General features: G+C 42.9%; 1 protein-coding gene across 1 annotated transcript; it reads left to right on the forward strand.

Moving 5' to 3' along the window:
• The first annotated feature begins 4,415 nt into the window (after nucleotides 1–4,415).
• LOC139445738 (coadhesin-like) lies at nucleotides 4,416–11,700 on the forward strand. The gene is made up of 7 exons (XM_071226943.1): nucleotides 4,416–4,497; nucleotides 7,332–7,412; nucleotides 8,580–8,614; nucleotides 9,186–9,377; nucleotides 10,067–10,258; nucleotides 10,712–10,903; nucleotides 11,264–11,700. The coding sequence occupies exons 1-7, from the start codon at nucleotides 4,424–4,426 to the stop codon at nucleotides 11,596–11,598; spliced, it is 1,101 nt and encodes a 366-aa protein (XP_071083044.1). The 5' UTR covers nucleotides 4,416–4,423; the 3' UTR covers nucleotides 11,599–11,700.
• The last annotated feature ends 5,034 nt before the right edge of the window (nucleotides 11,701–16,734 follow it).

Below are 16,734 nucleotides of genomic sequence, written 5' to 3' on the forward strand. Positions count from 1 at the left end.
AGTGGGGGCTCGTTTCTGTTAGTGTGGCCTCGTTTCTGTAGGATTGGTTAGTTTCTGTTAGTGTGGGCTCGTTTCTGTTAGTGTGGGCTCGTTTCTGTTAGTGTGGGCTCGTTTCTGTTAGTGTGGGTTAGTTTCTGTTAGTATGGGTTAGTTTCTGTTAGTGTGGGCTCGTTTCTGTTAGTATGGGTTAGTTTCTGTTAGTGTGGGCTCGTTTCTGTTAGTGTGAGCTCGTTTCTGTTAGTATGGGTTAGTTTCTGTTAGTGGGGGCTCGATTCTGTTAGTGTGGGCTCGTTTCTGTCAGTATGGGTTAGTCTCTGTTAGTGTGGGTTAGTTTCTGTTAGTATGGGTTAGTTCCTGTTAGTATGGGTTAGTTTCTGCTAGTATGGGTTAGTTTCTGTTAGTGTGGGCTCGTTTCTGTTAGTGTGGGCTCGTTTCTGTCAGTATGGGTTAGTTTCTGTTGGTGTGGGCTCGTTTCTGTTAGTGTGGGATCCTTTCTGTTAGTATGGGTTAGTTCCTGTTAGTATGGGTTAGTTTCTGTTAGTGTGGGTTAGTTTCTGTTAGTATGGGCTCGTTTTTGTTAGTGTGGGCTCGTTTCTGTTAGTATGGGTTAGTTTCTGTTAGTGTGGTTTAGTTCCTGTTGGTGTGGGCTCGTTTCTGTTGGTGTGGGCTCGTTTCTGTTAGTGTGGGCTCGTTTCTGTTAGTATGGGTTAGTTTCTGTTAGTGTGGGCTCGTTTCTGTTAGTGTGGGCTCGTTTCTGTTAGTGTGGGTTAGTTTCTGTTAGTATGGGTTAGTTTCTGTTAGTGTGGGCTCGTTTCTGTTAGTGTGGGTTAGTTTCTGTTAGTGTGGGCTCGTTTCTGTTAGTATGGGTTAGTTCCTGTTAGTATGGGTTAGTTCCTGTTAGTGTGGGCTCGTTTCTGTTAGTGTGGGCTCGTTTCTGTAGGATTGGTTAGTTTCTGTTAGTGTGGGCTCGTTTCTGTTAGTGTGGGCTCGTTTCTGTTAGTGTGGGCTCGTTTCTGTAGGATTGGTTAGTTTCTGTTAGTGTGGGCTCGTTTCTGTTAGTATGGGTTAGTTCCTGTTAGTATGGGTTAGTTCCTGTTAGTGGGGGCTCGTTTCTGTTAGTGTGGCCTCGTTTCTGTAGGATTGGTTAGTTTCTGTTAGTGTGGGCTCGTTTCTGTTAGTGTGGGCTCGTTTCTGTTAGTGTGGGCTCGTTTCTGTTAGTGTGGGTTAGTTTCTGTTAGTATGGGTTAGTTTCTGTTAGTGTGGGCTCGTTTCTGTTAGTATGGGTTAGTTTCTGTTAGTGTGGGCTCGTTTCTGTTAGTGTGAGCTCGTTTCTGTTAGTATGGGTTAGTTTCTGTTAGTGGGGGCTCGTTTCTGTTAGTGTGGGCTCGTTTCTGTTAGTGTGGGCTCGTTTCTGTTAGTGTGGGCTCGTTTCTGTTAGTATGGGTTAGTTCCTGTTAGTATGGGTTAGTTCCTGTTAGTGTGGGCTCGTTTCTGTTAGTGTGGGCTCGTTCCTGTTAGTATGGGTTAGTTCCTCTTTGTATGTTTTTTTCATGTTAGTATGGGTTTGTTTCTGTTAGTGTGGTTAGTTCTTGTTAGTATAGATTTAATCCTGTCAGTATGAGTTTGTTTCTGTAAGTGTGCGTTTTTTTCTGTTAGTGTGGGTTAGTTCCTTTTAGTATGGGTTAGTGCCTATTAGTGTGGGTTAGTTCCTCTTAGTATGGGATAGTGCCTGTTAGTGTGGTTAGTTCCTGTTAGTATGGATAAGTTCCTGTTAGTATAGTTTAGAGCCTGTTAGTTTGGCTCAGTGCATGTAAGTGTGGTTCAGTGCCTGTTAGTGTGGGTTAGTGCCTGTTAGTGTGGCTCAGTGCCTGTTAGTGTGGGTTAGTGCCTGTTAGTGTGGCTCAGTGCCTGTTAGTGTGGGTTAGTGCCCGTTTGTGTGGCTCAGTGCCTGTTTGTGTGGCTCAGTGCCTGTTAGTGTGGCTCAGTACCTGTTAGTGTTGCTCAGTGCCTGTTAGTGTGGCTCAGTACCTGTTAGTGTGGCTCAGTGCCTGTTAGTGTGGCTCAGTACCTGTTAGTGTGGCTCAGTGCCTGTTAGTGTGGCTCAGTTCCTGTTAGTGTTGCTCAGTGCCTGTTAGTGTGGGTAAGTTTCTGTCAGCATGGGTTAGTTTCTGTTAGTATAGTTGGTTGGTTGGTTTGTTGTTTAACGCCGCAATATTACAGCTATATGACGGCGATCTGTAAATAATCGAGTCTGGACCAGACAATCCAGTGATTGATATCATGAGCATCGATCCACGCAATTGGGATCGATGACATGCATCAACCAAGTCAGCGAGTCTGACCACCCGATCCCGTTAGTCGCCACTTATGACAAGCATTGTCGCCTTTCATAGCAAGCATGGGTTGCTGAAGCCCTTAACTACCCCGATTCTTCACGGGCCTGATAGTATGGGTTAGTGCCTGTTAGTATGGGTTTGTTTCTGTTAGTATGGGTTAGTTCCTGTTGGTATGGGTTAGTTCCTGTTGGTATGGGTTAGTGCCTGTTGGTATGGGTTAGTGCCTGTTTGTATTGGTTAGTGCCTGTTGGTATGGGTTAGTGCCTGTTAGTATGGGTTAGTGCCTGTTGGTATGGGTTAGTGCCTGTTGGTATCATGGGTTAGTGTCTGTTAGTATGGGTTAGTGCCTGTTTGTATGGGTTAGTGCCTGTTGGTATTTATTAGTGCCTGTTAGTATGGGTCAGTGCCTGTTGGTATGGGTTAGAGCCTGTTGGTATGGGTTGGTTCCTGTTTGTATGGGTTAGTGCCTGTTGGTATGGGTTAGTTCCTGTTGGTATGGGTTAGTGCCTGTTGGTATGGGTTAGTGCCTGTTGGTATGGGTTAGTGCCTGTTAGTATAGGTTGTTGCCTGTTAGTATGGGTTAGTGCCTGTTTATATGTTTTAGTTCCTGTTAGTGTGGGTTAGTGTCTGTTGGTATGGGTTAATTCCTGTTTGTTTTGGTTAGTGTCTGTTAGAAAGGGTTAGTGTCTGTTAGTATAGGTTATCGCCTGTTAGTATGGGTAAGTGCCTGTTAGTATGGGTTAGTGCCTATTAGTATAGGTTAGTGCCTGTTATTATGGGATAGTTCCTGTTAGTGTGGGTTAGCGCAAGTCAGTGTGAGTACTGGTACATGTTAGCATAGGTTAGCGCATGTCTTTGTGAGTATTAATACCTGTTAGTATGGCTACATAGATCAACGGATTATCAAATACATAATTCATCGCCACAGAAGAACAATATTACGTTTCGTTTGACCAAACATGGGGACTTCCAAAGTCAATATTGTGTGTGTTTGGCCTGTGTGTCAGTGTACATTTCACATCACTTTATAATAACACCACTGTACCTACTGCAGAGATACATTTTTCTGTCCCTATTGTCCAACATACTACAAAGAGTTAGTGAGTGAGTGAGTTGGGCTTAATGTCGCTTTCATGTCATGGCGTGCTAGATTAATATAACAGCAAACCGCCTCCGTGGCCTAGTGGTAGAGCGTCTGCCCCTACACCGGAAGGTCCGGGGTTCGATCCCCCACCGCTTCATACCTTACGCCAGACGTAAAGAGATGGTACTTGTTGTTACCCTGCCTGATGTTCGGCATAAAGGGACTAAAACTCGGTTCTGTGACTGAGTGGGGTATTCCTATTAAACCACGGCATCTCAGTGGCCAAGCACTAAAAAAACGGCATCAGTCAGGACTAATGCAAGCAGCCAAACACACACACACCACGGTGCTACAAAAAAGCAATAAACTTAGACGCGACGTTGAGCCCCATTCCACTTCACTTATTATGACATCATGTTCAATATGACGTAAATCGTTGGTGTGTACCATGTTAGTAAAACCCACGAACACGGGTATATGTTGCTCAGAAACCAAGGATCATACTCGAGACGAATTTGGGATTCGAACACATGACCAGAGGATCTCCTGCTTAGCGACCTACGGCGCCTTAGACGATTAAATAATCCATTTTTGTTTGTTTATTAGCCACACCCTGCAATATTCCAGATATATGATGGCGGTCTGTAATTAATCGAGTCTGGAACAAACAATCCAGTGATTGACATCATGAGAATCGATCCACGCAGTTGGGATACGTTGACATGCACCAACCAAGTCAGCGAGCCTGACCACCGATTCCGTTGGTGGCCTCTTACGACAAGAATGGGTTGCTGAGGACCAGTTCTAACTCGGAGCTTCACGGTTACCGTCTTCGAGACAGTGACACTACATCCATGACCCATGAGGATATCATGTTTTGATTAGGTAGGATGTGTTGACATGTTTGTAACATACGGTAATGTAAGCTAAACAAACAGATTAAACTTATATATTAACTTTGTGTAACACACCCACGTGTTTAGTTTGCCCCAAGACGTTCAAGATGCAAGGACTCCGTGTCTCTGCATTCGCTGTGGTTGTTGTAGCCGCTTTGCTGCCCCAGGTGTCGTCCGATGTGTGAGTTGTGACAGTATATAATCAACATTGTTTTTATTGATATTGTTTGGCCATTCTTCCTACTGCAGATGACCGAAAGATCCTTTTACCTAAAACGTTTCAAGTCAACTTAACAAAGGTAATGTAAGCTTATGCCATGGGTCTCCGTCCCATGTCCGACCATCATTAGCGTCATTTAAAACTTGTCTTACCTCAAACGTGAGTAAGGATTGTTTTACGACGCTTTTAGCTATATTCCAGCGATATATCGGTAGGGGACACTAGAAATGGACTTCACACATTGTACCCATGTTGTGAATCGAACCCGGGGCTTCGGTGACGAGCAAAATAGCCATATACACAGTTTAATGCAGAATACATCCTTTGAATCAAACTCTTCTCGGAAACCTTCAGGTAAATAGTTCTTTTATTCACAGTGGAAGGTCAAAACATGTTGTTTCATAAAAAAAAGTAAATACAGACGCTCTGACAGTTGTTAGAAACAGGGTACGTGTAATCGAATATGTCCTCTTGTTCTCTTCCAAATTACATTTTACGCGGTCGAGTCAACTGTAACGATAACTCTAACACCGCAGTGTTAGGTGAGTATGGCAGATACTCCATTCATGAATGTGCTGTAATAAGAAGTGTTAAATATTGGTTAAATCTTTTGACAAAGCCTCTGTGTCGTTTACCAACATAATGTTATGATATTTTGCTTGTGTGATGAGAAAGGTCGGGTAAATTGGGTCACAAAGCTAAGAAATTGTCTGTGAAGCTTAGAGTTTAGAGATACATTGTTATTTCATTTATATGTATGTACAAACATGTATTTCTTTAAATATGTCGTTAACGTTTAAGGGACAATTTCCAGCAATTTGAACCATTATTGTTCTATTATGCAAACTGTATAGATTCTATGAATTGTGTAAACTATCACCAGTCTAGATCATCAACCGAAACAGATTCCATTTGGTGCGAAGGGCGAAACAGCTGTAAAACTTAGATAACACCACGTGTTATTGTCTTCTCGTTTCGTTTAATGATGTCATGATGTGTAAATTGAGCGTGGGTGTCGCTTCAATATACCTAGAAATGTAAGAAAATGTAAACCGTTAAACTTACACTGCATTGAAACTGAGTACCCTTTCTGTCTGTACAATAACGTTTGTACACAAAGGTCTGAGGTCTAAAAGTACTGAAATAAATCGATTGACGGAACATAGCTCTACATTCAAATCTCAGTTAATATGGAAATAAGGCAACTTAAACTGATCAATGGCTATTGTTAGGTTTGATTGAATAAACAATTTAGTACAGGTTCGACAGAGGCCGCCGCTGTTTTCAAATTGTTATACGATGACGTGTAGTGTTGAATAAACATGCAACAGCTCGGTGTCTCGCTACGCTTTTCCTGTGTTTTTGAAGACTGAACCAAACAGTCATGACATTTTTAATAATTCCTATAAGCCACTATTACAATAAACGTGAAGTGAAGTCACAGTTGACTATCTGCCACCAAGAAAACTTTCTTTCAGGGTTACAGTTTCGCCTATTTCACCAAACCGACAATGCTTTCAAGAAATCACTATAAGATTTACATTTTTGAAAGTGTACTTATACAATTAGGGCGGGACATGTTTATTAAGTGTCCGTGAGTATGTTTCTAGGCATACCTTGTTTGAATTCGTTTCGTTTCAACTTTCTTGAGCACTGCCGCGCTGATTGTACTCCATGTATGCTTACCTTTACAGGTGACGCTATATTGTACTACATGTATGTTTACCTTTACAGGGTGACGCTATATTGTACTACATGTATGTTTACCTTTACAGGGTGACGCTTTATTGTACTACATGTATACTTACCTTTACAGGTGACGCTATATTGTACTACATGTATGTTTACCTTTACAGGGTGAAGCGTTATTGTACTACATGTATACTTACTTTTACAGGTGACGCTATATTGTACTACATGTATGCTTACCTTTACAGGGTGACGCTATATTGTACTACATGTATACTTACCTTTACAGGGTGACGCTATATTGTACTACATGTATACTTACCTTTACAGGGTGACGCTTTATTGTACTACATGTATGCTTACCTTTACAGGTGACGCTTTATTGTACTACATGTATGCTTACCTTCACAGGTGACGCTTTATTGTACTACATGTATGCTTACCTTTACAGGGTGACGCTTTATTGTACTACATGTATGCTTACCTTTACAGGGTGACGCTATATTGTACTACATGTATGTTTACCTTTACAGGGTGACGCTATATTGTACTACATGTATGCTTACCTTTACAGGGTGACGCGTTATTGTACTACATGTATACTTACCTTTTCAGGTTGACACTTTATTGTACTACATGTATGTTTACCTTTACAGGGTGACGCTTTATTGTACTACATGTATGTTTACCTTTACAGGGTGACGCGTTATTGTACTACATGTATACTTACCTTTACAGGGTGACGCTATATTGTACTACATGTATACTTACCTTTACAGGGTGACGCTATATTGTACTACATGTATGCTTACCTTTACAGGGTGACGCGTTATTGTACTACATGTATACTTACCTTTTCAGGTTGACACTTTATTGTACTACATGTATGTTTACCTTTACAGGGTGACGCTTTATTGTACTACATGTATGTTTACCTTTACAGGGTGACGCGTTATTGTACTACATGTATACTTACCTTTACAGGGTGACGCTATATTGTACTACATGTATACTTACCTTTACAGGGTGACGCGTTATTGTACTACATGTATGCTTACCTTTGCAGGCGATGCTTTATTGTACTACATGTATGCTTACCTTCGCAGGGTTGCGTATTCCTGCACCCAGTCCCAGCGATACACTCGTTCGTGTGGATTTTGGGGATTTTCTCGCTGCACTTCATATAGGTAACGTGATAAAAAATAGTTAGATGGGATATTCCATAACAGGTTTACTTACCGTTCCACAGATATGTTAATTTCAAAAGAAATAGTGGTGGTACGTGGTCACGTGTACGCCGAACCGGTCACACAGAAGACGCAGTTAAGCAACGTTGGATGCGTAGAGTAGTTGGATGGGTGATCGTGGGAGTTTCTAGGACTTCGGTCCGGCCCCACTCAGAGGCACGCGCTTCATGTGGCGTGTCCTTAGGCACGTTCGAAGGTTGTCTCTGTTAGCACAGCTTTGAATTAATACCTAGTAGATGAGATGGTAAAATGGCATTCCAGTGCCTCACAGGCAGATTAGGTTGTATAACTCCCAGGGAGCTGAGAATGGAATTCGAGTGCATTGTGATCCATTGAACGGGTTAATACTATTACTAGCGCCGTTGAGCAGATAAAGTCAGGAACTGTATAAGTTCAAAACATCAACAGAGAATATTCAGTCTCTATTATCTGCTATAGGACATTTTATGCAAATACAAATACATTCCTTCGTTCACATTTAGGTCTATGTATCTGTCGTGTTGCTTTCAATAACGGAAAACAATTACTTATTACAAATCTCCATACCCGCTGATAAAACGGCACGATCTGTACCATGTAAGATACAAAAACACATTGCAGTAGTTGAAGTTCCCAAAGTATCTGTGCAGTCTTGGCACGATTAACCAAAGCCATATACCACAAGATTCCCATACTTTCTTAAGACATAGAAAACTGAGTATTAAATGTTTGAATTGAACAATCAGATGCTATTGATGGAAGATTTATATGACAAAAGCTCACTTATCAATAATATCACATAGAGAAGTCAACAACAAATACTCCCTTTGTAGTTTTCTAACTAACAGGGCAACTTCCAACATGACTGTGAGGTATTATTACCGTAATAAGCCTGATTGACGCCAACAAGATGTTCTTAACAGGTCGATAGGGCTGAAAATATGCTTACACTTTCACACCATTTTTAGTTTTTAGAATCATGAACTATTTACTGACTCCACGGGTGGTGCTTGTAGTTTTAGTGCTGTCATAACTGTAACAGTGAATGTCGGCTCCCCTGTGCTTTATCCATGAAAACATTGACGACAAAGCAATATCTATACTGTTCTTTATGATCTCCTTTCTCAGGAGCGTAGCGTCGACCTGCTACAGGCAGAGACCAGGTATGTATGGGTTGTGTAGTTATACCCACTGACGTACGTTATTAGTGCAGGTTATACATTAAATGTACCCGTGAAGTTCCAGGTTAGAATCGGTCTTCAGCAACCCATGCTTGTCGTAAGAGGCGACAAACGGGGTCGGGTGGTCAGGCTGCTGAGTTGGCTGATGCATGTCATCGTAAGGACCTTTTAAAAGGCGGTCTATAAATAATCGAATCCTGACCAGACAATCCAGCGCTTGACATTAGGTCGTGTTTAGCATGTTTCTTCTTGTTGGTTGTTGTTTATCGCCGTACTCAGCAATATTGCAGATATTTGACGGCGGTCTGTAAATAATCGAGTCTAGACTAGACAATCAAGTAATCGATATCATAAGCATTGATCAACGCAATTGTTTTTGCTTTGATCGGCCAAGGGTTAACACTTGTTATCTGGCCGAAATGGTTGGCCCGCCATCCGGGCATACCTTTGATGTGGTCGAATTTCATGTTGTCTTCTCTACCAGAAAGTAGAGCATGGTGAAACTGTACCTTGGCCATTCTACTGACTTTCTCTCCTAAACCGTTCAACACAGTGAATGGTGGCTGGACAGCCTACGGACAATGGACGAATGACACTGTCTGCACACAAACGTGTGGTGGAGGATCCATGGTGAGATCTCGTACACGCTCGTGCACCAACCCGAGACCTGCGTACAACGGTGCGCAATGCTCTGGCCCTACCATAGATACCCAGACAATCCGATGTAACGAACAGATGTGTCCAGGTGAGATGCGTTGGAGATATGTTACCAGTGGCTTCGCGAACCCTATATCTGAAGAAAACAGAAAATCTCACCCTCGTGTCTTTTGATATCAAATATATCAACATGAGTCGATAAAGCTTTAAACGTTTATCGACGAGTGATTTGAGTGATATATTTGATGTCAAGAGACATGTTTTTCTTATTCAGTTATCATACAGGTTTGCGAAACCAGTGGTAAAATATCTATTGCCCCTCCAAATAAAAGTGAAAAAAACATTTCCATATTCATAAGAATTCTCTGCTCAAAGCAGAATCCATTGGACGATTCCGACTATAAAACGAGCATGTGTTTATGAATCAATATCAAATAGTGATGACACCAGGTGTTCTCGAAAAGATGAACGTGTCCTGCCTCAACGGTGGGACGTGTCAGAAAGAAAACAAGAAAACAATCATTTTTAAAACTATTAGATTTGGAAAAAAAGTAATGAAAAAAGCACAGCTAACCAGCTTCAATGGCAGAGATATTAGTGATGTCATTTGACTGGGGAATGGTAACGATGACGTCACAATCGTCTGTAAAGCACTCCTATGTGATATCGCTTAATGATGGAATAACTTAGATGATTAATCAGTTTTAAGTTCAGTTTAGAATTAACAAAATACTTTATACAGCTGTCATACAGTTTGTCGTTAATTAATCTCATCAGTTGATGGTGGGTGGACTGACTACAGCGCGTGGACAGACTACAGCACGTGCACTACTACATGTGGAGGAGGATCCCAGTTCAAGACCAGAGACAGGACGTGCACCAACCCCTCCCCTGCCCACGGAGGCCAGGACTGTGACGGAGATGTCAGGGACAGATCTGAGAGGGACTGTAACACTCATCCCTGTCCAAGTCAGTCACATTATGTACTGCTAAGGCTCCTTTTTTCATTCTTGCCAAAACCCCGAATACACAGTTTCAGTACTGAGACTGTCAACCCCTTTTAGATACGCAAGATCCGGAGTCGAATTCTGAGTCTAACCCATCAGTGTCCCACGCGGGACGCAGTTACTATCGAATTTTGGAACGCTGATTCAACATGTAAAAAATATGGCGTACGTAAAAGTTTCCTTTAATTTTGATAGTTTAAAAACATTTGTTCAGTAATTGAACTGAAAATCGTAACCTTTTCTCAATGCGTTTTCGTTTGTGTTGAGTAGTATTTGGGATACAGAGGTGAGCAATGAGACGGGTGAAACAGTTGATGGTATTCGGGATTAAGGGGAGGAGTGGTTGGCATCTTCTGTTTTCCGGTTGCCCTTAAACTGAAAGAGCAAATAAGAGTCCAAAAATCCCTTTCCCCAGTTGACGGTGGCTGGACGGACTGGGAGGAGTGGCAGGACCTGGATGAGTGCAGTGTCCTGTGTGGAGGAGGCAGCAAGGACCAGGACCGCTCCAGGACCTGTACCAACCCCACCCCGGCCTTCGGGGGAGCCGACTGTGATGGCGAGAGCTTCCAGAACAGGACCATCAGCTGCAGCACCGAGGAGTGTGGAGGTAATTTCACAAAGGAGGGAATTTCACAGGGGCACACCATGTAATATTCTGGGGGTCTGTGGAAATCGTGGAGACAATGACGTGTACTTAAATATGCTTGAAAAAATAATGTGTCCTCGGGTTTCTACAAAATGGAACAAATCGTTCACGTGACATGCTTGATGTTCTGAAGGTAATGGCTTATGGGTTTATAAACTGAGAGGTCAAGTTTATTTTGTTCCTCAGTATATACTGTTTCAATACAAAACTCCCAGGCCCACGAATGTTATTGGTCGAGTAAATAGTTTCGTAAACGTGTTTGAATAAATATCTACACCATGTCTTGTTTCTCTGGTACCGAGATGACTTGTTTTCTTGCAGACCGTTGTCCAGAAAATGAGACCACCTACCACGCCCACGCCACCAATGAGAGGCGCTTTTACCAGTGCAGCAATGGCGTGGCCCATCGCCATCAGTGTGCAGAAGGTACCGTGTATGACTCCGCCATCTCCGCCTGCAAACATGCTGCCACCACTGCAGCAACCACGACGGCGGAGTCCTGTCCCAGCACTGGTGTCGTCATGATCGCCCACGAGAGTGACTGTTCCAAGTTCTACATGTGTTCCAACGGTATCAAGTACCCCATGGCCTGTCCGACCACCACCCGGTTCAATGTCAGCAAGAAGGTCTGCACCCACAACAATGGCGAATGTTAGACATTGATAAATGACACATGTTCATCATGATTGCATCTGAAGTGTTTTAACGCAGAAATAATACCACATAAATGTAGTCAATATCAATGATTTATGGTTCCTTAAGATAAATAAATTAACATGTATTTGCTTTCATCTCTTACTTTTCTGAATGTGTAAGTGAGTGAATGAACAATATTTCAGTCATGTGACCGGAAGTGGCGCAGGTCATAATTACTTGTAGCATCATCGCTCGGCGTTCAAACACGTGAAGGTCCGGGGTAGAATAGGTCTTCAGCAACCCATGCTTGCCGTAAAAAGCGACTATGCTTTTCGTAAAAGACGACTAAAGGGATCGGGTGGTGAGGCTCGCTGACTTGGTTCATGCATGTCATCGTTTCCAAGTGCGTGGATCAATGCTCAGGATGTCAATAACTGGATTGTCTGATCCAGACTCGATTATTTGCAAACGGCCGTCATATAGCTGTAATATTTCTGAGTGCGGTGTTAACCAACAAACAAACAAAAACACTCTGCGTACATGTGTATTTTAGGTTTTATACCGCGAGCTGGGGGGACAAGGGACCACATAAACCCCGAGTGGTACTACTACAACAAATGCATCTTGCCGACATATTTCAATCAGCAGTCGTAAAAGAATTATAACAAATCATCCCTATAACTGGGATATTGTGGAGTGCGGAGTCGTTCCCGATATTACCATATCAGTTGGCCATATCTCGACACCTCATTAAAGGAAAGCCACAGAGATTGTCAGCTCCTGACCCACTTGCACAAAGCTACCTTAGCGCTACGACTATTGTAAGCCTATGTTAAAGCATCTTAGCGCATCCTAGCAGGCCCTGTTCTTAGCCAGCTTTAGTTGACTCACTGTGATGATATATACTAACGGAAAACAGTACAAGTAACAGTTGCTCGATACAGAGTTGAAAAAATATATATACTCATCAAAAAAAGAAACACAAAACGGATATGTTTGTCCATAAAAGCAAAATTAGCTGACGAGGTGCAGAATGAAGAGACTTAAAGTGTTATAGTCAGTGGCAAATGTCATTGGTCGGGAAAACGCACCCAGGGCATTGACAAAAAGGCAATGGAGCTGCACGTTCTGCATGTGCAGCAGCACTATGAACGGTATTAAAGTGCAGGGTGATTTATTGTCTGGCATCTGTGTCAATCGAACAGTGACAGCTCAACAACATGCAAAGATTAACAGAAATGCACAGAAACAACGTCATAGGAGGTTTGCAGGCAGGGTTTTTTAATGTTGCGCCCAGCACCATCACAAGGCTATGGGTTCGGTTTCAACAGCATGGGTCAACACGTGATCGGCCAAGGTCGGGGCAACCAAGAGTAACCCACGCCCAAAATCGCTACATCCGACTGCACCGACTACGTGAAAGGACGACCACAGCCACCTCAACCGCATCTCAAATACCCGGACTGCGCAGAATCTCCAACCAGACCGCACGAAACTGTTTAAGAACAGCAGGTCTACGAGCAAGACGTCCTGATCGACGCGTCATATTGAGTCGACAACATCGTCAACAACGACTGCATTGGTGTCGTCAACACAGGGTAGGGCCTCAACTGTGATGGAGAGATGTCAGATGTTTCAGCGACGAATCAAGATTTCTCCTCCGTCGAGGTGATATTAGAACACGGGTCTACAGACGTCGAGGAGAACGTTACGCCGGAAACTGCGTACAGGAAGTGGACAGGTTTGATGGGAGTAGGGTTATAGTTTGGGCGGCTATCATGGCAAGGACAGGTTTGGTCCATTTACAGGGCAATCTTACGGCTCAACGATGCATCAATGAAATTCTCCTACCACACGTCCAAAGGCAACGGTGTATTCCAGCAGGACAACGCTCGACCGCATACAGCACGGATCACAAGAGCATGTCTACACAACAACAACGTTGATGTTCTCCCCTCACCCTCCAGATCCCTTGCTTTGAACCCGATAGAGCACCTGTCAGATGAAATGGATAGACCCCTACGCCGACGTCAACCACAACCCCAGACGTTGCAGCAGTTGGCCTTTGCGTTGCAGGCCGAGTGGGCTACCATTGCCCAGGATGTGATTCGCATACTCGTCTCTTCCATGGGCAGGAGCCACTATCGATTCCAACGGGGGACATACGCATTATTGATGGTAGCTGACCTTCACCTTGGACTTTTCCTATGTACCGATAACTGAGATGACTACAGTCACCAAGTGTTCTCTCCACAATATTTTGGCTCAATGCCTTGTACGGTTCCTCGTATTAATGTATTTTCCTACCTCACGCATATCTGGCTTTGCGTTTCTCTTTTTCAGGAGTATATTTATTCTTAAATTCAATAATGCATCTTTCAAAACATGTTCATGAACTCTCCTCGACTTTAAGGTCGTGAGTCACAAAGTTGCATGTGCATGTTCATGCATAATTTGCATGTTTGTTGGGAGCATGAGACTCCCACACGTGATTTTTTAATGTGAACGGCACACACTGATTGTTAAGCTATCAAGTGCTCCTAAAAATACTTTTGTTTCACCGTAAATGACGCTTACGCGATGCCACGACATGTTCAAAATCATCGTCTACACGCTGGGGATATGCTACAAACAGGAATGCACCAAACGAAGTTGCTCGAAAAGTTTAAAGTTCATCGAAACAGCGATCTGGGGCGTGTCGCTCGGTCTTCCATTACCAGGGCCGGGTTTTGTCACTTGTTATGATAAAACATGGATCAGATGAATGACCCAATATAGTTTTATTAATTTATACAACATAAAATTTACAGCACTTTATGTGAAGCACAGTTACTTTTTTCCGCTAATATATATACATGTTTATTACTCTTGCGGTACACTAATTACACAGCGTATGTTTGCATGGTGTGCGTACGTGCGTACGTGCGTGTATTTGCGTGTGTGCGTGTGTTTTCTATACACATTTGCTGAAAACATTCTTTAGTTCTTTCAAGTAATAATGGCATAAATACTTTTGTTGAAATTTCCATTGACATTTCAAGTGGTGTACTGTACTGGGTGCTGACATTGATCACAGCATTGAGTGCATGCATGGGAAGGGAGGGATTTTACTGCCTCTTTACTCACACATAAGATGGCTTAGTATGTAGTAATGAATGATCTTTTAAAAAGTTTCCGAGTTTGGCGTTTAGTATAATTTCCTCTATATGTCTGTCCTTCACCTATAACCGTTCAACTTACTAGTCCAACTTATTGATATCTAACGACCAAGCATAGGCTTGTGCTTTGGGTCCCGCTGAACTGACTTTTGGGAGGCAATGCCAAGGTCGATATTACCTTTTGCCTACATAATGAGTTAGGGACCCATGGCTGCTTTCTGGTTGGTTAACGTTATGTTTGGCTAAAATAATGCTTAGCATGACAGTTCAGTGCATGCACGCATGTAGTTAGAGACTAGTGGGAAAACACAAATCTCCCTTTGTACAATGCTAATATTTGAAGTTTTGAAACGTTCATGCGCATTATCTCAAGACGGTTCCCATTTCATGTTTGTCAATAATTCAGTGGCGGACCGGGAGGTGGGGTGGGGTGGTGTGGGATAGGATGGGGTGGGGTTGGGTGGGACTTTTTCTATCTTGAGGAAGATACTACTGAATGTACAAAGAGCGAAAAACCGCCAACCCATAGATGTGTTTGAAAAAAATAATCTGTTCCGGAAAATGCTCGTAAAAAAGTGTCTTCCGGTTTTACACAGAAGAAAGTGTGCTAGGGAGAAAAGCCCTTTTTGCCCACAGCACATTATTTTTCAGAACTTCGCCGACAGAAACATATTCTGTCTCAAACAACCTAGCAACCCCCAGGATATAAAACTGGGCGGTGGCCTGGTGGTTAACGCGTTCGTTCGTCGCGCCTATTTGTGGTGTGTTGGCATGGCGCACGGCAATTGGCGCAACAAATGTATCTTCTTCATTATTACCAAATTTGGAGGGGTAGGTAAGCCAAGTTATTACACTTTTCACTTGTCAACGATATTCCTCACATGTATTCTTAAAAATGTCCTCCTGCCCGGCTGTGCTGGAATGTTGCTAAAACACACTCACTCTCTCACTCACTCACTCACTCACTCACTCACTCACACACTCACGCACTCACTCACTCACGACGGGTTATTGCAGACGCATGGGAAGGCGTGTGGTGGACTGTATGTTCAAATGAATTACCGCGATGCATGTGTGAATCTTGACTGTCCTATTACTATAGATATCTGAAATCAAGTTCAATAAATATTATTACAAACGATGCACGAAAACTCAATGTTGGTCAGACCAACACCTGGACATACTTTACATATAACAACATGTACAAATGAAATAAAGACAACCGAAGACGTTTGTAACTTGTATGTTGTTTTACACCGCAGTCAGTGTTATTCCTTCTCAAGTCATACATGACGCCAGTAGCAGTTGTTTAGCAGATATTCCAGTTATATGACGGCGGTCTGTAAATACTCGAGTCTGGAACAGACAATCTAGTGATCGATATCATGAGCATTGATCCACGCAATTGGGATACGATGACATGCATCTACCAAGTCAGCGAACCTGACCACCCGATCCGGTTAGTCGTCTCTTACGACAAGCATGGGTTGCTGAAGACCTGTTCTACGAGCCATACAATTTACTCACACAAACATACGACAGAGGTTATTGCGGATGAGGTGCGGACTTGCGCATAAAGCGTTCGTTCGTCATGCTGAAGATCGGGTCCGATTCCCCACATTGGTATAATGCGTGAAGCCCATTTCTGGCGTCCTGTGCCGTGCTATTGTTGGAATATTTATAAAAGCGGTGTAATACCAAACTCACTCATCAATGTGAATGAATCAAACCACCAATGTTCATTCAGATTTGATTCATGTGACTGTAACACTATGTACATCCGTGTATATGTTTGTTTGTTTGTTTCTTGCTAAACGACCCACTGAGCAATATTCCAGCTGTATGACGGTGGTCTGCAAATAATCGAGCCTGGAGCAGACAATTCACTGATTGACATCAAAAGCATTAATCCACGCTATACGATGGCATGCATCAACCAAGTCAGCGCCTGACCATTCGATCCCGTCTGTCGCCTCTTATGACAAGCATAGTCGCCTT

Source organism: Haliotis cracherodii, unplaced genomic scaffold (assembly GCF_022045235.1).
Source record: "Haliotis cracherodii isolate W230 unplaced genomic scaffold, xgHalCrac1.p SCAF_6, whole genome shotgun sequence".
In the NCBI taxonomy this organism is placed as follows: Eukaryota; Metazoa; Mollusca; class Gastropoda; order Lepetellida; family Haliotidae; genus Haliotis; species Haliotis cracherodii.

Bases quoted from the DNA above. Each gene is read 5' to 3' on its own strand.
- LOC139445738 (XM_071226943.1), top strand. From the start codon at position 4,424: ATGCAAGGACTCCGTGTCTCTGCATTCGCTGTGGTTGTTGTAGCCGCT. The intron at 7,413-8,579 runs GTAACGTGATAA...CTCCTTTCTCAG, and splicing joins TCTCGCTGCACTTCATATAG to GAGCGTAGCGTCGACCTGCT. The intron at 8,615-9,185 runs GTATGTATGGGT...CGTTCAACACAG, and splicing joins CTGCTACAGGCAGAGACCAG to TGAATGGTGGCTGGACAGCC.